General features: G+C 36.6%; 1 protein-coding gene across 1 annotated transcript in view; it reads left to right on the top strand.

Moving 5' to 3' along the window:
* The first annotated feature begins 907 nt into the window (after nt 1-907).
* The window catches only part of LOC6562842 (putative neural-cadherin 2), a 43,613-nt gene continuing 22,234 nt past the window's right edge, over nt 908-22,286 (top strand). The window contains exons 1-4 of the mRNA XM_032736063.2: nt 908-997; nt 9,483-9,626; nt 16,552-16,667; nt 17,607-17,771. Coding sequence (XP_032591954.1) covers nt 946-997; nt 9,483-9,626; nt 16,552-16,667; nt 17,607-17,771 — 477 coding nt within the window. The 5' untranslated portion in view covers nt 908-945. The remainder of the gene's footprint in view (nt 998-9,482; nt 9,627-16,551; nt 16,668-17,606; nt 17,772-22,286) is intronic.

Below are 22,286 nucleotides of genomic sequence, written 5' to 3' on the forward strand. Positions count from 1 at the left end.
CTGAATGCGAAATTTTATAATGAATTTGAGAAGACCAAGCAGTTGGGTGTGTGTGTGTGTGTGTGTGTGAGAGAGTATTAACTAAAGCCAAAAATTGTTAATCCATCAAATTGCAAAAGTTCAAATATTTTCCACAGTTAATTAAAATGTGAATTTCAAGTAATAAAACAAATGTTTGGTACTATGAAAAACGCGCTACATTTCGATTTATGCAAACGCCATAAAAGTGCACAACGCAAACTATACAAATGCCACAAAGGCAACAGCAACAAGGACAACAGCAAGAGCAGCAGCAGCAGCAACAGCAGCAGCAACAACCGCAGTTGCAACAGCGGCAGCCTTTGCGCTTTGCTCATTAAACATAGTGCGAATCAACAAGCAGGCAAGCAAGCTTACCACAAGCAGCAACATCAGCCACAACAACAGCAACTACAACAGCAACTACAACAGTATCTGCAACAGCAGCTGCAACTACATCAGCAACAGCAACTACAACAGGAACAGCAACAGCAGCAACAGCAGCTGCAGCAACAGCAACTACTACAACAGCAGCATCATCTACTCAGCAGCCAAAGTGGCATCCATTATTTAATCTTTCACAGCAACAAAGTGAAATTACAAAGCTTCGCGCCTCACCAAAACGTTAACAATAATTATAGCAGCAGCAGCAACAACAACAATAACACAGCCCACGGCAACAGCAACAGCAACAAGAACAACAACAACAGCAACTTGCAGCAACGTGAACAAATTAATTGCTGGCTACTGTACAAAGCTAGGCAGTAAACAAGGACTGGCGACTGGCGACTGGCGTCTGCTAACGCTATTTACTCAAGGTGTTGCTGGCGTGCAGCATTTGCAGAGCAACAATAACAACAGCAACAACTGTAGCAGCAGCAGCAACTTGAAGTCAACGTTTGCTGTTTGCTGTTTGCCTGCGTAGTTATGGTCGATCCATTAAAAATCTTTTGGGTTTTGACAAATAGCACCTATTTGGGTAAGTGTGTGCACGGCAATTTCTCTCTCTGTATTTGTTTCGCCACTGCAAATCAAGCTAAGTAGCAGACGCTTCATGTGTGTGTGTGTGTGTGTGTGTGTGTGTGTGTATTATTTACAGCTGTAAACCACTGCTGTTCAAATTTGCAGGATATGTGTGTTATTTGGCCCGCGGGGAAATGCCAAACTAATGATACCCCTGTGTTGAGCCTTTGAGTAGAGGGCCTTTTAAGCATGCCTCTATATGTGTGTAATTCTTTCACTGCAACGTGGTTATTATTTTAATGGATGCATTAATTTCAAGTCTAGCTAAGAGATGGATGCTCCTTAATGGCCCGGCCTGATGACTGTAATATGTTTTGAGAGTGCCAGAAAATGAGTTTATGAAAGAGTTTGCCTTATGTGTGTAAGAGCATATACATAATAAAATATTGTCATTTGTCAACGAGATTTTGCCTTTTTACTCTACACATTTAACTGAGTGATTGTTGTCGTCAATATGTATGTATTTTATATGAATTTATAATAGGATATCATCTTATACATATCATATATACACATATAATAAATAAGATTGAACTCTTTGGGTGTCTTAAAAAGCATTTGGGATATTCGTATTTTTATAAATAATAAAATGCATATTTGAATATTTTATTATGTCAAATATTATTCCATAACTATAACTAGAAAGCAAACAAAAAATACCACAATTGTTGTTGAGTCTTACTCCCTTACTGAAAGGGATTATTTACTTATTTTATGCATATAAAATAAACACAATTACAACTTATATAATCTAATTTACACTTGTCCACTTAAAACTTGTAGTCAATATCTAGAAACTTTAATAAAACACTTTGCGAGCAGTTTAAAGCTGCTCAGGGGTTACAAACAAATCTATTTGTATAAGTGCCCAGCTTTTGGCTTTGGCAAAAGTTTTTGCAAATAAATAAATAAGCTACACGCTTTTAATTTACTAATTAGTTTTTGTGACACAAAAACAAATAAATAAATAACAGCATCAGCAAATACATAACAAATACTTCAAACCACACACACACACACATACACACTTATACACACTCACACAACTACTTTTTTATTGCTTTTCGTTTGTCAGCGCAAAAATTTTAATCCTCAAGGCAGTTAACATTGCGCCGACCACGCCCACGCCCACTTTCATGCCCACGCCCATGACCATGCCCACGCATAATGCGACAACCGTTGCGTAATAAATTAGCCAAGTTTATGATAATCTCTGTATTGTGTTTACACATGTATTTCGGATTTAGTTTGCCAACGCTTCTGTCTGTGTGCATACCCTGTAACCTGTAGGCGAATTAGCTCACGGGTATGCTCAACTTGTGATAGGTAACTGCTGCAATCATGAATTAGAAGAAGAATACAATTCCGAATCCAATTCTAGCCTTATTTATAATTTTCATTCTCATTTCCCAAGAATTCATTATCATTTTATGATTTTAAATCTTTATTTTAGGTTAACATTTGCTAAAGTGATAAATGTCTGAATCATGAGTATCTACTTCGGACAGCACAACTATTTCTTGGCATGTCTAAAATCCATATGCAGGGTATTTTATAATCGAGTTTTAAACTATTTCATTACAACTTGTTTTTCTCTGTGCTATGCAAAAAAGTTGCTTTCACATAAAGTAAATATCGAGTTTTCTGTTTGTGTTTGTCTATTTACATTTATTTGATATTGTTTGCATCTGTGTGTCTGTGTGTGTGTGTGTGTGTGTGTGTGTGTGTGTGTGTTATTGTGTGTGCTTGTGTGTGGCGACCATTAAAACTATTACAACTAATATTACTATTAGTGGGTTTGGGTTGGTTAGGTTAAGTGAGCTGTTTTTGTGATAAGCGGCGTATACGTGATATATCAGTGTGCCAAAGGCGAAAGTTGGCAGAGGCTTTGACATCGTGATTCATTAAATGGGAAGCTCTATATTAAAATCAAAGGGTTGAAATAAATTTAGTTAATTTAGCCTGCGGTCTGGATGAATGTGTGTCCGTGTATCTCTTTGACTTTTAATTAGTTTTCACCTGAATTGATTGCTTTATTTAAACCGTTGGGCACATCAAGTAAAGCTTGGCTAGCAGCTTTAAAAAGGGATATAATTTTTCCATTTATATGGTATTCTGAGAATCAGAATGAATTTTGTATTTTAATTCAGCTGGTGACAAAAAAAGAAGAAAAAAAAGTAATAAATATGTACATGTATCCAAATCAGGGGGCGCAAAAGTTTTTAATTGCGGCTGAGCCCTCTCAGCGGACATAGACCGTAATTAACACGTGCAGTCGAGTGTCCGAGGTTGCCCCTATACCCATCCCCGAACCCTGTATCTCGTTAACTTGCTCGTTGCGTTAATGAACAACAGTAACGACAACAACAACGACAACAACGGCAACAACGACAACAACGGCAACAATGACAACAACAACTTGCAACACAAGACCTTGACAAAGACTCACAATGTGAAAGCGTGGAATGGGAGCAACTCATTATAGCTGACAAAATATTTGTCAACTCATCAGGCGCTGCCGTTATCGCCATTGCCGTGCGCCATATTTTTTAGCTGTTGTTCTTGTTTTGGTTTTTGTTCTTTGTTCTTTATTTATATTTTGTGTTCTATATCGCGCAATGTGCGCCATCTTGTTTTTTTGTGCGCATTTTTTATGACTTTTTGTTTTTTGCGGTGAGCTTTGTCTTTTGTGCGTCTTTTTTTCTGTTTGCCTTCTGTCACTGGGCGCATTTTTCATTGCGATACCCTGTGGGTCAATGGAGGGGGGTGGGTGTTATGAGCAGCGATAGCATCTTTAAATATTTTTTAGTAATTAATCTAACTATAGCTAACGCAAAAAATATTTGTCAGAATATACAATTCTGAGTTCATCAGCATGTCAATTTTCTAGTTTGAAAATATGAGAAATGACCACACATTCTTTTAAACAATTAATTATCCCTGTTCATTTCACATTAATCACTGGCTGCAGAGGATGTTTTAGCTCTTCAGTTGCTATCATCTAGCTTTACAACTTGTTTATTTTTCAAAGACCCACGTACTTTTTAATTAGTCATAGTTGGCGGTGTCTAAGTACTAAGAATCACTCGGAAGTCTCTTCAACAAATACAGATTTAAATGCTCTTGGGCATCATAAGCACGGCCAATGATTATTTAAATATTTTCACAAGTTTAATTAGCTTTACAGCGTCTTCCAATTGTTCAGGTGCAAGTGAGGTCACTTCGGTCATTGGCTATTAAAGCCCGTTCCACACACTCTTAATGATGTTGCTCTGTGTGTGCTAATGAATACAAATATATGAAGTAAGATAAAATATATATGTATTTATTTATGTGTATATATGTTTATATAAATTCGCGGCTCTTTCGACGCGCCTCGATTCGCAGCCTAATTGAAAATATGCCCAGCAGCCGCTAAGGAAAAACAAAATCCTGTTCACCACGGACTCTGACCCGCCCTGCTGCTCTCGTCCCTTTGGATGGGGCATCAAAGTTAATGAGCTGCAGCGCCGCGTCCGAGGTCGAGTTTTGTAGTGGCCCAAGGGCGTTATTTGGATTTGGTTATTCGTTGGGGTTCAACGAGTTTATTAAATGGATTTAATTGTGTTTTTACTTTGTGAATAAAATGAGGTTTTCTCTCTCTCCCTCTCTGTATAGTCGAGGTTTTTGCGTGCTGCGGCTTTCCAGCTGATTCACCAAATTCCCAAATATCTCTCTCTGTGTGTGTGTGTGCGTGTATCTGTGTATCTGTGTGCGCCGCTGGTTGCACATAAATCATGCAATATAGCTTAATAATTACCTGTGCTAATTACTCTGGGGTCTAATTGGAAATTAAAGCCAGGCAAAGAATTTAAGAAGCAGGAAAAGTGAATTGAATTTGATGTCTTAATCAAATATTGAATACATGAAATAAGTAAGCAGCAGTGAAAGTAAGTCAAATCATAAATGTAGAACAAATACATAAACGTTTGTTCGCTTAGGGCTCCAGTAATATTAGCTAACTTCACGTAACACGTATAATATTATTGCAGTCTCTTCTTTCACTTGAGTTCTCCCTTCTGGCCTCAATTTATACATAAATATTTTTGCAATTTTTTTATTGAATTTTAATATTACTTTTTCACCCACGCATGCAAGAATTTTTCTTGAATTTGTAATATTTATATTACTTGCGAGCACTCCCATATTTCCTATTGAAGTCAAACATTTTAATAGGGGTCCAATAATATGAGTCAACTTCACTTCTAATATTTATTTTACATTCACTTTTTCCTTCTCTTTCCAAACTTAGTTTGCCTACACACAAAAGAATTTTTTCTTGAATTTTTAATATGTCTTTTTCACCCACACTTTGAAGAATTTTTCTGAATTTTTAATCTCTGTATTATTTAATTTAATTTATTTATTAATGACTCCTTCACTTATGACTCCTGTTGGTGGCACTTCGTGTCGAAACACCTATTATTTTATTATTTGGTTGTTCAAAATACTCTTATGCTTAACTTACTTTACATCATGAGCCGCGTTAGCTGCACGAACAAACAATAAACCTAAAAAAATCCACTCAACTAGCAGGAACAGACACCTTCTGCCCCCCTGCTGGTTGGTCCCAACATCCCTCTAGTAAATCAACAATGTTTAACCCCAACCTGCTGTCACTTTAAATGTTTTGCGCTTTGTTGCCTTTTCGGATAACAAAGCACCTTTACTTCCGGCTCTGTAAACTACTCTATTTACCTCCTCACCTACTTCTCTAATGCACGTACTATATAAATATATATTTTTTGTTTTTTACCATGGCTGATTTGAGCAGCTCTGACACTTGACTCCGCTCTCCCAGGGCTGTGCTCTAAACCAAATTATAGAAAAAGAGAAAAATAATGATAATAAAAAACTGCACGGGGCGCTGCTCAGAGAGAGAGAGAGAGATAGAGAAAAAGGGGAGGAGTGGAAAAGGGGAAGGTTAGAGTCTGACGAAAAATGTTGTTGCCAACAAAATGTTGAAATGTTTCTCAGTCTGGTGTGAGTGTGTGTTGATGTTTACAGAAGCTGCTGCTGTTTCTGGCAGTCATACAATGACAGACTGACATATGGTTTGGTTAGTCGTAGGGCCGTGTGGGGGTTGGATATGGGTGTGTGTGTGTGGTTGTTAGTGTGCCAGTTATGTGACCATAAATAGCTGACTTCAGCCCGGCCACGTTAATAGTTTAAAGTGAGTCCTTTTGACTGCCGCTTGTCGAGCGCTCAGCATTCCGTTGCCCCCTCCCTGCCTACATGTGTGCTTGGCTGCCACTGCTCAGTTTGTTGGCCAATTTAACAGCAACAAAAAGGCCACTTAAATATGCAGGCTGAATGTGCTTTTTGTACTTTTGCCTATGCCCTTTAGCCACGAGTGCCAAAACTTAAGTCAAGACAGCGACAAAGTACAAAAAAGGACCAACAACAGCAAAAACAAAATTCAATTTCAGCTAGGGCTCTATTTGCTCAGTCAGCTGCTGTGTGTATGTGTGTGTGTGTGTGTTTGTGTGTGTTTATATGTGTGTGCTTATAGCTGTTTTTATATTTATTTAGTATATTGTTCTACACCTACTTGCGTACATGCTGCGAAGTGCCTCGCTGACTGCTTACAGCTTGCTCTGCTTCTCTCTAAATATACCCTGAACCCATTAAAAGTGGGAGGAAGGGTATAATGAAGCTGTTCAAAAGTATGTTATCGCATTTTTGATTAGCAGCAACAGACGAAATGATTTAGCCATTTTCGTCTGTCTAAGCAAACCATTCTCACAGACTGTAACAGCTAAGGAAAATGTTACCAGATGAATTTTATTAAATTCTATCGATAACTACAGCCGCGTATCGAATATCGATACAAAGCGATGTACAAGTCAAAATTGTAAAGATATATCCATACATATTACTGATCAACTGTAGATTTTAGTAACCAAAACATATTTTCATATTACAATCAGCAAGACTACTCTGTATTTAACAGCTGAGTGCAGTGTATGTCCTAATCGAGCTGACGTTAATATTCTAGCTTCTAACAAGTTTTCCACATCGGACAGCAATATCATATAAGCAGCGCACAGCTCCTGGACTGTTGTCAGAAAGGATATGTAATATTCGGCTTCCCAAAAATGCATTTTAATTTTCCTTTTTTATTATTAAGTTTGCCCTATTTACAAAAGTTGTGCGCCCCAACAAAAAAAATTTAAATGAGAAGAGTTGTTTGCGTTTTTCTATTTACTTTTGCGCATTTCTCATTTTCTTTCGCTTTCCGGTTTTCGAGCATTACGCGCCTCTGCGACCCCCCTCAGCCCCTTCCCCAATGTGTTCAACGAGTAAGTTAAATAAAGCTGAGCTAAATTCTAATTTAGATTTCGTTTATTATTTCACGACCTGATTACTTTTAATTTAGCCAACTGAATGTTATAAAAGAAATGCCTGATAAATTGTTAATGAAAGCATGCGAAATTTAATCTCAGTTGCATATAACTAATATATTTTCTAAATTGAAAATCATATAAACGAATTAAAAATAAATACAGAATATTGCATTTTGGAATCTAAAATTGAATTATTTGGCAAACTCACCGAATAACGTAGAGAAATTTGAATAATTAACGAAATCGATGCGCAGTGAAAACATTCGAAATCTATGGCATTTTCCGTTGGAAAAATTAATAATTTTTCACTTTGCCCAATAAAAATAAAGTGCTGAAAATTGTGAAAATAAATTTAGTTATTCGGTATTATTTAGTTATGTGTTCACGCCGGAAAATCAAATCGACAGAGTACAATGCAAACATATGCAATTAGTTGATAAAATGTACGCTCTCTTTGAATATTAAATATATTTATAGATATTGAAAGAGCCCACAGAACATGTGCATATATTTTAAAAATTTCATATATGACAGATTAAAATGCATTGGGAAATGCATTTAAGAAAATGCCTTATGTATTCTGATCAAAGCAGGAAAGACGCCCGCACAACTTGCGTTCTTTGGCATATTACGTATACGCATGAAGTGCCGGGCTGCAATATTCACATCCAGGCTGCTGTTGACTGCCAGCTGGCAATATTAATTTTTCCCAGCAACTTTATGATGTGTGACCAACTGTGTGTGTGCTGTTGTCTCTCTCTCTCTCTCTCTCTCTCTCTGTCTATCTCTCTGTCTGTCTTCCTTTGTAGCATTCACTTAAAGCATTTATCGCATTTATTTTGCACAAAATACAATTTTATTTATTTATACATGTTTGCACAAGTTGCAGTTGCCATGAAATTCTAGCAGGAAAAGCGAATTATTGCTTCCGCATGTGGGCAATTTTCACAAAGAAACCAGAAACTTCAACTTGCAGCAAAAAACTTGTTTTTGCTTCCCGTTCCGCCCCCTCCCTTTGAACCTTATCTTGTGCTGTGCAAGAGTGTACTTGAAGATATCTGTTTTTCAAAAGCAATAAATCAATTATGAAAAAATCACATTTTATTAAATGCATTGCATGGATTAAATGCAATCAAATCAACAAGCTGAAACTTCATCAAAGTCTTAAGAAAGATGTTATTGTGAAAAATGTGGCGAAAGCTGAAGCAGAAACTCGAATGCATTAAAGTATTTAAAAGCAAACCAAATATGCAATAAAAACCGCAATGAAAAGGAAGATTCATCTCAGAGCTATGCCTTTAAGCAGAGCAGAAAGAGCATAATCTAATATTTTATACATTTTGCTAAGGCACTTTTCCAACTTTCCAAGTTTTAAAAGCTTCTTTAACACACATTGCTCATATTTTATGAAAATGCAGCATAAGTTTAATATAAACATTGGAGTTAAACTCCAAAAGTCATTAAAGCACAGATTTCTTTGGCCAAAGCTCTTTAGATAACTTTAAGCAGGAAATTAGCACTGCAATTAAGCAAATAATTCTATAAAAATACAAAGCGCAAAGAGAACAGAATTATTTTTAGCTTCACTTGCCGTTGCAGCAAAACTATCTTTGCTTCGAGCGAAGATGTTATCCAAGAACGATGTTTGTCTGCGATGAGTTTTCCTATTAAGTGTTGATGCATTCAACACTCGGTCGTCAACTGATTCGACAATTTAATTATGCTCATTAGAGCACAGGCCCCCAACATCTGTGTTGCGACGAGTTGCGATGCGTGCCACAATTTAATGCATGCCACGTTTTGCGCATAAACCGAACAATTTACGACTTTGTGAAGCCGCCAAGGCACGCGCGCAATTTGTCAATCGATAAATTTTGGCTATAATTAATGCGGCTTATTGGCATTTCATATACTCGTTTTACTACTATTCGCCAAAGGGGGGTGCGTCCAAATTCAATCAATATAAAAAGTATCTTTGTATTTTCCTATCCTTGTATCTGTGTGTGTTGTGCTTGATTTTCTCATGCGTCTCCTTCTATCTTTTTTCATTTACAGTTACAAAATTTGTACGCATTGGTATTGCCGACAAGAACGACTCTCCGCCGTATTTCGATAGATTTCTGTACGAGACTGAAATCGATGAGAATGCCGATTTGCAGAGCACAGTGCTCACTGTCAACGCCAAGGATCACAATGAGTGTGAGTATAACTAAAACACACACACACACATACGCACGCACACATGCACACACACACACATATCCTTTTAATTGTTTAAGGCGATTTGTCATTGTCGCTCAGCCATTATCCATCTGTGAGCTCGTATCCGAAATGTGTCAGTTGACTTAAGTTAAGGCAGAAATGAATTTTATTTCATTGCTATTTAATAAAGCTTAGGCAACATTTTGTTGCATAAATTAGACATTGATTTAATCAGTCTTGCTTTTAATTGCAATTGCCCAAAAAGGCAGTCTCATCTAATCTATGTGAGCCCTTTCAACGGCAACTGTTCTCTAGCATAATTGATATACATAAAAATACACTCGAATGCGAATTGTGTGAAAGAGAATATTGCCTGCCTTAGGGCAATGCGATGGGAGTTAAGGGACTAAAGTAAATTCTTAGATCTACACTTGGGCCATATTCCATCTGCTTTCAAGTATGCTGAAGTTAATTATTTTGAATAACTTAATAAATCAACATGGAAAAGGTTTTGCAGCGCCGAATTAACTTAAGCAGAGACAAATTCTTAGACCTACACTTAAGCTAGATAACTTGTTTTTTAAGGCAAGCCAAATTGTCTCCGCGCTTTTATATTTTCAAAGTTGATTGAAAAACCCAATTTGACAGGTTGTTTTGTTTGCTGAACTGATACAAAGATTGTATCAACGTCACTTCAAATTAGCGATAGAAGAAATTATCCAAGATTTAGTTAAGCTTTGATTATTTATAGGTGGAAAGATAGAAATCTGTGTCTTTTTCCACAATCAAAGCTGACACACAAGTCAAACTAAGCATTGTAAATCCCAAGATGTTGATGACTGCGCAGCATTTTGAGACGCTGCTTTTGGCCATGTTTACTGATAATAATCATAAGGTCATCAGCGGGGTATAGCCTACAATATAATGTAATTTTGTCAAATCATTGTGACGCGCTACTTTGGGGCATTAACTTTTTGACTCATATCGTTTTAATGCCACTCTCTGCGTGCACATAAAAAAATAAATTCACATAAATAAATGATGATATAAACATTAGGAAAATACCAATTTGGCAATTTCCTATATGGCCTTTCTTCCGCTGCTGCTGCTGCTTTAGCTTCAGCTTTAGCTTTAGCTGCCTGCATAAATATTAAAAGATGGCTTTGAATATTTTTCACATTCGAGCACACACAAAATATGTATTTGGACGATTTCGTTCGCGTTGGCTCGTAATAAACATTTGTTTATTTTAATACGCCGCCAAGATACACACTATGTGTGTGTGTGTTTGTAACCATTGTGAAAATATTATTGCTCATACGCCATGTACGCCAAATATTTACCAAATATTAACAAATAAATGCTCATTGAAGGCAAAGATACACAACAAGAGATACACTCTCAACTTGCGCTCCCCATGAATAAATCCATAAAATACAAAGACAACACACCCACACACACGCATGAGCAACTACCTCCCATGCTCTTCTATTGATTCGCCATACGAAACTATCATTGTAAATATTATGGCCAGCGAGAACTACATGTTTTATCGCATGTTCCCCCAATAAGTGAGGGGTGGATAGGGAAGGGAAGGCGAGCGAAAAAAGATTTGCAGTATCGCAACATTCAAAATCTCATTGAGAACGTTTAACAACTTTGATAGGGGAGTAAAACACGAGTGAGCCACAAGCAAGACACACACACACACCACACACTACACACACACTTATGCAGGCGACACATGTCAGCAACAGCAACGGAATATATATGGAGCCAAATCTTCTTCTTCCGGTTCGTCCTGCTGCTCTCCTCGTTTGTGCTCGTCAATGTCGCCGTCGTGACGACTGCGAAAAAAGCATTAACCCGAATTGGAAAAAAAACGGTAGACAAAGAAGAAGAAATAGCTGAAACAAGAAAGCAGCAACAGCACCCGTCCATACAAATTGGAATGTATTTGCGTCCGTCTGTCTGTGGGTGTGTGTGTGTGTGTGTGTGTTCGAGTGTGTGTGTGTTTAGTACGCAAAACAATAATACGAAAACGAATATTCGCCAAAGCTGAGCAACAGAAAATGGCAAAAACAAGCTGCTGGCCACAGACTTGGAGATATCCTATTCCCAAATAGTCAACAAATAGTTAAGATACAAAAGCCGAGAATCGTTAAAGAAAGCTCAAAGTCTGCAAGCTTAGTTTAAACTAAGTAAGCCGTTGAATAATATATATAGACAAGAGAAAAGATACATAGAAGAATATTTCTCTATATAGCAAAGACTTAACTAAGAAAATAGTTTAAGAAATTATTTGAAGAATACTTGAAAGAGTTATGAATGCTGCAAGTCAATTAATCAACTTTGTTTCTGTGCTTGGCATACAAAAACCTACATAAAAAGAAAGTTTTTTTAGCTCTCTTTCACTTAAACTTAGTTTCTAAAGATTGTCTGACATAAAACCAAGTTTTGCTCATTAAAACCGAGCTTGCCAAGTTTATGCCATAGTTAGACATAGTTAGTCTATCTGATTAAAATAATACACATATAATTGGTGTAGTCGAGAATAACCGACTGTCTGTCACATATATTGTGTGTGTACTGTAGCCCATTTGTATTCATTTGCAATAGGTCCAGGGCATATATATAAATTGTTAGCTGGCCAAATGTTTTGTATACATTGAGAAATCCATATCGCACATCGCTCGTATTTGCGAGCAAGTCTCACAAATAATATATGGATGGCCCCCAAACACAACAAATACACACTCACACACACTCACACACACACATTAAGTGGAATATGGGGGCCATGACAATCTTTTATGTGATTTCTTTTGCCTATTTTGCTAGTGCAAATGGCATGGAATGCTATGCACAAAAATGAAGCTGTAAAAACTTCGGTGATTCCAATTTTCCTTCAATCTCTCTCTCTCTCTCTTTCTCTCTTTCTCTTTCCCGTTCTCTATTTGTCTACCGCTCTCTCTCACGCCCCTTTGCCAGCGCAAATACAACATTCGAAATTTATGAGCGCAAAAATTATTTATTATTCAAGTATGTGAGACTTTGAAACGGTTTTCAACATGCAAGCATTTTCGGTTTGACAGTGTGTGTTTGCTTATGTATGTGTGTGTGTGTGAGTGTGTGTGTGTGTGTGTGTATGTGTGTGTGTGTGTGTGTGTTTTAGTGTGTGTCAGATGAGGTTCTTAAATTTTTAAACGATGTTAGCTATGCTAGAAACATTTGTTCTTTTTATTCAATTTCGGTACATTGTTAGAGCATAATCCAACTTTGTTTGTTTGAAGCTTAAATTGAATCCATTCACTTTATTATTATTTATTTATTTATCCCCGGCTACAAGTTTGAAACTTATTAGGATTTGTGCGAGTCACAAAAGTGTTAAATACAATTTGGTGAATATTTCTCACTCATTTATTATTAAATTTACTTTTTAGATAGCATAATATATGAAAATAGAATATTAAATACTTGTGGAATTATTATTATTAATTCTCTTCAGCCTTAATACTACCATGAGATATTTCAGTTGGTTAAAAGTTTGTTTCGTGAGGGAATATTGGGCTTACTTTGGAATAATATATAGTGTAGCTTAGGTCAATATTTCCATTCATATTAAAGATTTAAAGTTGAAGAGTATTTCGAGCTTAAGTTAAGCTCTTTGAGCAATCTTATGACATAAATGCCGTTTTCATTGTAAAACTCATTTGCTTGCTATTACTGGGCAAACATTAATCAAATTAAAGTAAATGTGCACTTAAATTGAGTGAAAATCTTTGATTTCGCTAATGCACAGCAACTAATTCAAACTTTTTTCTGATTCAGTAGTCCCCAAGGTCTTTTGGATTTAAGTGCGTTAAGTAATCCTTTCGTGGCGTTTGACTGTACTTACACATTGGCTGGCCAATGGCTTTGGGGATGCCATGAAATGGCTTTCCATTATCATCTCAAGTTCTCGGGCCGTCATAAAACATTTTAACGCCAAAATACAATTCAACAATAGAACGGGTCACGATTGAACGCAAACGTTCCACTTAGCCAGAGTCAGTGGGCCACAGTGGTCCCTCAGTGGCACGGCTGCAGTGGATGTAAGCGAGTCATAAAAAGTCTTTGCTACCACGATCTTAGACCATAGACGAAGCACTCAAATAAAGTAAGGTCAATAAAATGGTAGGAGGGGCAACGCATAGAACCAGAAACAATAAGAAACGCAAGAATAAAGTTGTTTTTTATTTCACATTTTAAACTGACTTTTCATGCTAAATAAGTATGGCATAAAAACAACAACAAAAGACAAAAAACAAAAAACAAAAACAAGAAGAATATGTAGTATATGAGTAAGCAGAAATGAGGCAGCAGCTGCGGTTGCCACAGTGTGTGTGTATTGTGTGTGTGCTGGAGTCTCAAAGGAACGAGCTGAGCAGCAATTCCCAAGGCGAATGTCTTAGGGTGTGCGTGTGTGTGTGCGTGTGTGTGTGTGTGTGTCTATGTGTGTGCTTGAGTGTATTAATTTATTATCATTATCAGTGATTTTAAAATGGCGTCGTGACATCGTAAATTATAAATGCCTCTGTGTCTAAGACACGCTCACTGAGACTGGGGACTACTTAACGCCTGCCAAGATACTGTTGCTATCTTGTTCTTGCTGCTATTGCTGTTGCTATTGCTGTGGCCGTTGCTGTGTTCGTAAATTGTGGCAACCAAAAAAAAATAAAAACAGAGTCAGGGGCCCCACTTAAAGTGCACCATGTGTATATATTTTTAATGCTGCCAAAAAGACGCGACTAACATAATGAAAAAATGCTCTTAATATATGGCGAGGGTTGCTCAGAATTGTGGTTGTCATGTGCAGCTACCTCGAAAGAATAGAGCTGGAATACTAAATACTTAAAGGCACGTTGACGACTTAGAAGTCAGCTAACTAAACTCGATTTGCAGTAGCCGAATTAGTAGTCAGAAAGAGAATTTTAATGAACTGTGCTATCCAGGCAAAAGCTATAGACGGGGCATATAATAAATAATATGTAATAACGACTAGCAAATAAAATCAATCTTAGGCTCAACATTGACTAGTTTTTGTTTAATAGGTAGTTGAAAAACCTGGAATAAATTTTATGTTATTTTATTTATTATGTTACTTAATAATAACAAAATATAAATTAATCAGCATTCAAATGCACACATGCATAATTAGTCCATATTTATCTTTAATTACAATCCAAAATGATTTAAGTTAACTGAAAAGTTATGGCGGAGTTTCTCCTAAAATATTGTACACACTTTAAATTCATATAATAACAAATTCATAATATGCAGAAATCAGAAGCTAACAACTGATAAGACGTGACATTATGAGCATTCTAACATATCCCCAATCTTCGTTGCGAATGTTTATGTTAATGTGAAGCAGCCCGCGTAAATTGTCTTACTGCTCACATGCTAACTGCCTTTAATTGAGCAGAAAGCTGTAAAGTTAACACACGTCTAAAGTGCTCAGCATTGAGACCAAGTTGTCGCCGCCTCCCCCCACTCCCCACACAAGTTGCCAGACTTTTGGGTTAAGCGATTTACGCGTCGCTAATTCCCGCTAATGTTTGTCATTTTACATTTTTGCATAAATGAACTGGCAAACTCCTACTTCGTCGTCTACTTTTGCGTCTTCTTCTTATTTGCATAGCCACGCCCATACGCCCAAGTACATGACTGTGCATGTGTGTGCGCGTGTGTGTGTGTGTGTGTGTGTGTGTGGCACACATGTGTGAAGTTGTTGTTGTTGTTTGCCGTCTCGCCCGCTTTTTTAGCCCACTGCTGGCAAGAAGACTTCACAAGCTGTTTAATTATTTAATAAGTAAATTATACGCCATGGCGCAGGACACGCCCACTTTTAAAATGCTAGCTGAGAGTTCTGGTGCAAGTGTTTTTAATTAATAAACTTAATTATGTTGTCCCGTTTTCCTACTGATTTCGCTATCGTCGTCGCATTCCCACTCAACTTTGATCTTTCACTTGGAGTAGCAAGTTGTGCATTTTAAGTTTATAATTCCAAGAAAATACCAAACATTTTGGCTTCTGATTAATTATCCAAATTCAATATATCAGCAATTTTGTTTCGATAAAGCTAAGCAATTAGAAAATCTGAAAAACGCTTTGATGTGGATGCCATTGGCTAATAGTTAGTCCTACACAAAACTGTATATCAATTTACTTAAAATTAAATGCCAAGTGCCCGAGGATCTCTGCGTAGACTAGGTGGATGCAAAATAAATTAAATTCACAGCAAGTATAAAATAAAAGGCCAACAAACTCCCCGTTGAGGTCTTAATTGCACACAAGCCAGAGCTAAAGTTCTCTCTTACATTATGCATACGCCATGTGTGATGTGAAGAAATCAGCTTAAGTTTAAATGACCTCAATGGCAGTACTACACTGAGAAAAAACAGATTAAAGCCACATTAATAATAGTGAAGAAATCTGAATAATAATAATAATATCGAGTCAGTTTGTATTGTAAAATGAAACAAACTTCATTCAAGCTATCAATTTGTATCAAAGTTATTCGTTTATTTTATAAATATATAAAATATAAATTCATCAATTGAATGGTTAACCGGAAAAAGAAATTTGGAATAAATTTATAGCCTTTACAGAAACTGTTCAAATTCACTTAAACTTTGTAACAATGACTAAATGATTGTTATTGTTAAATTGATAGGTAGGAAAAGTGCTTTGGTTGATTGGATAATTGCTACAAGGCTTGAGTACAAAATACGATACGGCTAAAAATATATTCCTTAATTGAGGTTGTAGCTATTAATTTGGTAGTTACTAATTTTAGCAACAGTTGAACAATGTCCTAGACACAAGCATTTAATTAAATAAAAAATCGTTTCTGTATTTTGCTTTCTGTTCGACACAGCGACGAATATTCGATACCAGATCACAGGCGGTAACATAGGCAATGCCTTTGCCGTTCAGAATACGACCGGCGTCATCTACGTTGCCAGTCCGCTAGACTATGAAACGCGGCCAAGGGTAAGTATTAGTCGTATAAGTATGCAAATAAGCCAGCCTCTCTCTATGATTTCGCTTTACCCTTGTCACACACGACAGAATACTGACGACAGACAGGAGCTGTGCTGACAGCAGAGCCTACTCAAAAGTCTAGCCTTAACTTTCTGTTTTATTTTCTTATTTTACTCATCTTCAACTTGCAGCATGTATTATTATTTTTGTCTTCTTGTCTGTGTGTGTTTTATATTTTATGCTCAACTTTTTTGGTTGTGCATGCATAATTTATATATTTTTTGGTTTGGTTGTCGTACTGTGGAATGCCACGAGTAAAAATATGCAAAACTATGCAAAACTTACAGCCGAACAACTTTTCGACGCTCTGCTGCTGCGACTACAAAAGAAAAAATTAACAAAAAAAAAAAAAGAAAAAATATATGTGAACATGCAAATAGATATACATAGTCGCAATGTGTGCGTGTTTGTTTGTCCGCAACCCAAAATTACGTGAAGAGCAAAAAGACAAAACAACAACTCGCATCGAGTCAACGTTGAGATCCACATCTGTTGGCACATTTTCCATACCGAATTTTTAACGTGATTGCACCCGGGCAAACTATTGAAATGCTGTCGTCCTTCTGTCGCCCCGCTGGGCCCGCTGTGTGAATTACAGGGATTCTGCTGCCAATGGGCTGTCACGCAACAAGCGGCAACAATGCCACAAAACATGTGTTGCCATCTCCTCTTCCTTTTTTTTCTTTTTATTTTGTTATCTGCTTTTAGGTTTTATTTTGTTTTCGCTAGTTTGGGAAAAAGTTTGACTGACATTTTCCAGCGATTTTTGGCATTTTACTTTTCTAAATAACAGGCAAATTGAAGCTTTTCGCTGCGGCTGATTGCAATTTTAATTAAATTGAATTGAAATTAGATGCGATTTCTATTATTGACTCATTCTGATTGCAGTATGAGCTGCGCTTGGAGGCAACACGCAATCGCAAAAACAACTATACCACCGTTGTCATCAATGTACGCGATGTTAACGATAATCCACCTGTCTTCGATCGTCAAACATATCGCACACAAATCACCGAAGAAGATGATCGCAATTTGCCCAAACGCATTTTACAGGTGAGTACAAATAAATACTAAAATTACAATTGATAGTTAGTAAAATTGCTCTCTGTTCGGTATTATTTGCTCCCTTTAGAGACTATATAGTTATTTCCTCATCATTAAGTCCTTAACGAATGCAAGCATACAGGAATTCGTAGTCAGTTTGAGGTTTTGTATGATTTTCGAGTTAACAACTTTGTATAGTTAATGCCAAACATTCTGCTTTGATGCGCTCTGAGAATTCCAACTCATTTTCACAAAATTGAACGATTCCACTGAGAAAACAATCGCCCTGAATTTTCCAAAATCGGAAATTGCTTGAATCATGTTTGGTTAGTGCTGCCAAAGAGAGATCTGGCTTGCCTGAAACCTACTGCCTCTAAGCAATCCAAATGCCAAATATGTCTCTATTCTTTACTCAGTTACTGCCATATTGTGGTTTTACTATGCCACAATATGGTTCTGTTTCCAAATGGGATGAATGGGCCTCGCAGCGCCCATTCTTGCCCTGCCATATCCCTATTACCCGGAATACACCCAAGGGGGATCCGAGTTGGTCAAGCTTGGTCCATAACTAACGAGCAACTGTAGACGTTAATTTCCGCTGCCTTAGTGCAATTAGTGCTGCTTGACTGTTGATGTTCATCTGTGTTGGAAATACCCATTTTATCAGAGACAAGCACAGCCTTCGTTAGCTGAATGATAAGCAGGCGAATAGCTGATGTTGTGCAAAAAATGCAAGGAAAAACATACACGAAATACAATTAAAGATAATTAATCAACGTTAGCTTACTGCAATGACTGCCATGGCTGCAATTTCTGCAGTTTGCAATCTATAATCGAGCCGTTAATCAACATTCTTCAATATTGGTGGAATTTCCGAGCAGAGATCCACTTTTGGTGGCTTATCGCTGCTATCATTATTTTCCCATTCCACATTTATTATCACCCGCTTGCTCTTATGCAATTTAAATATTGAAAGGAAAAAGAACAGCGACAGCAACAACAACAACAATAACAACAACCGCCAAACACAATACATGCAATTTGCATAAAAATTCAACGGTCGAAAAAACTATGGAGCCGAAAAAAAAGACAAGCCAAACAAAAGCGCAAACAAGGCCAGAAGACCAGGACTCGAACCCAGACCCAAACCCAAACCGAAGCCAAAACCAATCCAATCCAATCCAATCCCAACCCAATCCAGCCAACCAGGCAGCTCAAGCCTCAGATCTGGCTACTGCGTGTTCGAGGCATGTAAAGTGGTCAGCAACGATTCAACGGCCGTAAATGCAAAATAAATACTCATTCATTAATAATAACGTGATAGTTGCACAGTGCTCCAACATAAGATATATATAAATACATCTGTCTCTGTGTGCGAAGTCTGTTGCAGCGACTTTTATTTAAGCCATAATTTACAACAATCCACAACATAAGAGAGAAATAATAACCTGTGTTATCCGTTTGCCAAAAGGTTAAATGCTCTTCTTTTCCACTCAAATCCGAATATGCTATACAATTGAGTGAGTCATAAAAAAGAATAATACTTCTATATCTATAAGGTAACGGATTAGCTGCTTAGCTGTTATAATACCTGCAAACAATAAAAAAGAATAGTAATAAAAAAGGCAATAAAAATATCATAATAGAGTTAAGAAGAGCTAACAATGAATATTGCATAAAAACTTTTTGCAATTACGATATAATAATATTAATGACTAGTTTTAAGCTATAATAAAAAGAAGAGTTTGGAAAATACATAAAAATCGCACACAAGAATTGCTTGAAAATTAGTTAAGAAAGAACATTTGTCTACAAAAACCAGACAGAAAGTTGAGAAAAATGGAAATTATGGATTTTTGCTTAAAAAAAACGTTGAAAGCACTACAAAAAGACAGCTCTACAAAGAATTTATTGTACTCTTTATTTTCATGTTGTTTATAAGAGTATTTTAATTGAGACCAATATAAAATTGTTGAAGATTTTATTTAAATTTATTTAGTGGAATTTTGCATAGAGTTTTAAAATGTTTTTAACGAAATATGTGAATCATCTCAGCTTGCTTTGATCTGTATCTATAATTTTATATACACAAAGTTCTAGACAGTGAATAGCGAATCTTTATTAAATAATTTCCCATTTCAATAATTTGATTGACAAATAATTGCTGTAAAAATAAATTACAAATTACACAAAATGATTCCAGTAAGCCCAATGAGTTCGATAGAGTATTACCGATGTCCTGCTGTGCGCAAATTATCCGTTCAACTCTTGGAAAATATACATTTAAATTGCACTGCCCGACTGCGATGGCGTCTGTCAGCCAATGACAACAACAACAACAACAAGAACAACAACAACAATAATGACAACGAACATTTTTAATTACACTTTTATGTGAAAGTAAAGAAATTGAAGCGGTGCCAAGTGCCAGCGATAATCGAGAGATGCATATATATATACATATATGTGCATATATACATATACATATACATATATATATATATATACATACCTATACATGCAATAAAGTAGGGCTAAAAGCATTGCCTGCTGTCTTCGACACCTTTGACCAAATTGATTTTTGTGGGCGCTGCAAAATGAATTGCAAATATGCCTTTATCGCGTGACATTTTAAATTATATACGCCATTGTGTGCGAGTGTGTGTGCGAATGTGTGTGAGTGTGTGTGCGAGTGTGTGTGTGTGTGAGAGTATTTAAATGTATGACTTGTTGAGAGGACAATGGCATGCGGGCCTCACAACGCAGCACGTGGGCCATAATAGTGGCACGTAGACAACTCTTTTGTCATATGAAATTGTGCGAAACATTTAACGTAAATTGTCGCATTGTAAATGCTTAAATGGGGGGCGAAACATGGCTTCCAATGGGCGTGGCTCTTAGCAAAATAGGCACTCAACTGGAGTAGCCAACACCTACTCCCCACATAAATGGCCATATATGAATGTATTTACATTTACTGTGCCCATTCAGTTGGCTTAAATGGTTTTTAGCTTTGCTATTCGTTAACTGATGCCGCATTGTTAATACCAACTTTTGCAGCTGGTCTGGCTCTAATTGGCTTGCCGAGTGTTTGATAACTGTCATTTCCTTGAATACACAATGCGAGAGGGAAACTCGACTTAACTCTATTGATAAATGACAATGGGCATACTTTTTGTGTGGTTTTTGTATTTGTACTCGAGATTTTGTGATATGTGCATTTAGGCTGAGTATGCAACTAAACATTGCAAGACAATGGACAAAATAACATCGTTGCAAATCCAAGCAAGCCTATTAACAGAGAGCATAATGTATGCAACCGACAACTTTACAATTTCAGCTGCAAATGGCTACGAGTCTCAGTTGCCAAATGGGTTTTGTTGTTGTTTTGGCTATTCCATGGGGAACAAACACAGTAAATACAATTTTTGATAGTTGTATATCTTTTATTGTACATTCTGAATTGAACATGTACCTTGGACATTTAAGGGGAAAATCAGATATTGAAGGCATTTGCAAATGTGGAATTTAGTTGTAGTGTATTAAAAGGAAAGTTATGTTATAAGAATAACAACTCTTAAAATGAATGCAATCCAGGAATTAATAAATAATAGGTTTGTCTTATATATATATATATATTAGTTAATGGTTCATTTTATTTAGCTGCTAAAAATTTAATAATTAAAAAGAAAACCTATACAAAAAACACTAAATGTTATTTAGTAACTATACAATTAAAAACATTACTAAGTAAAGTAAAAAAGTTCTCAATTTAAGTATGATTCTTAGATTCTTACAGAGAAATCTGTTTCCCGTTCAAATCAAATCTAAACCGATTGTCAATTTCTGTTCCCTTTTGTGTTTAACCAAATTAAAAATCTACATTTTCGCTATTAGTCTTGATGCCAAACCATTGCATTTATTTCGAAATGGAATTACATATTTAAATGCCAGCCTTAAGCCTACAATCTAAAAGCAACCGTTCTTAAATAGTGCTCACTTCACACAGTCGCCTTTATTTATGGACACTTGGCAAACAGTTCGCAGATGCCTATCGAAAGTAAGATGTGAATAAGAAAAAGTGTGCAGCAAATTTGCTTGCATCTTGTTTCTATCAAAATATAAGAATAGTAATGCGCAATAAAATATTCGATGCGCAGACAGCAGAATAGCGCTAAACACAGATTTCATTTAGTAGACGCAACCACAAAAAGAAAAAAATCGAAAAAATAAAATATATAATCGAAAAAGACAAGGATGCAGAAAAATACAGCAAGGCGATTGAATAATTACATAAATCTCGGTTAATATTAGCATTTTTTACAGACAGCAAAGAAATGGAATAAAAATACAAAATCGAAGCATAAATTTACAAGCAATCTGGCCTGTGAAAGCCAGCAGGCGGTAGGCGGCAGGTGGCAGGCGGCACTCCCCCCGTTCCCATTAAAGTCTCACCCGTCCCTTCCCTTGACAGATTTCAACCACCCGCCATCGTCCACAAGCGCATTTCCTTTTGCTTGCTTT

Source organism: Drosophila grimshawi, unplaced genomic scaffold, assembly GCF_018153295.1.
Source record: "Drosophila grimshawi isolate 15287-2541.00 unplaced genomic scaffold, ASM1815329v1 contig_1377, whole genome shotgun sequence".
NCBI classification, from domain to species: domain Eukaryota; kingdom Metazoa; phylum Arthropoda; class Insecta; order Diptera; family Drosophilidae; genus Drosophila; species Drosophila grimshawi.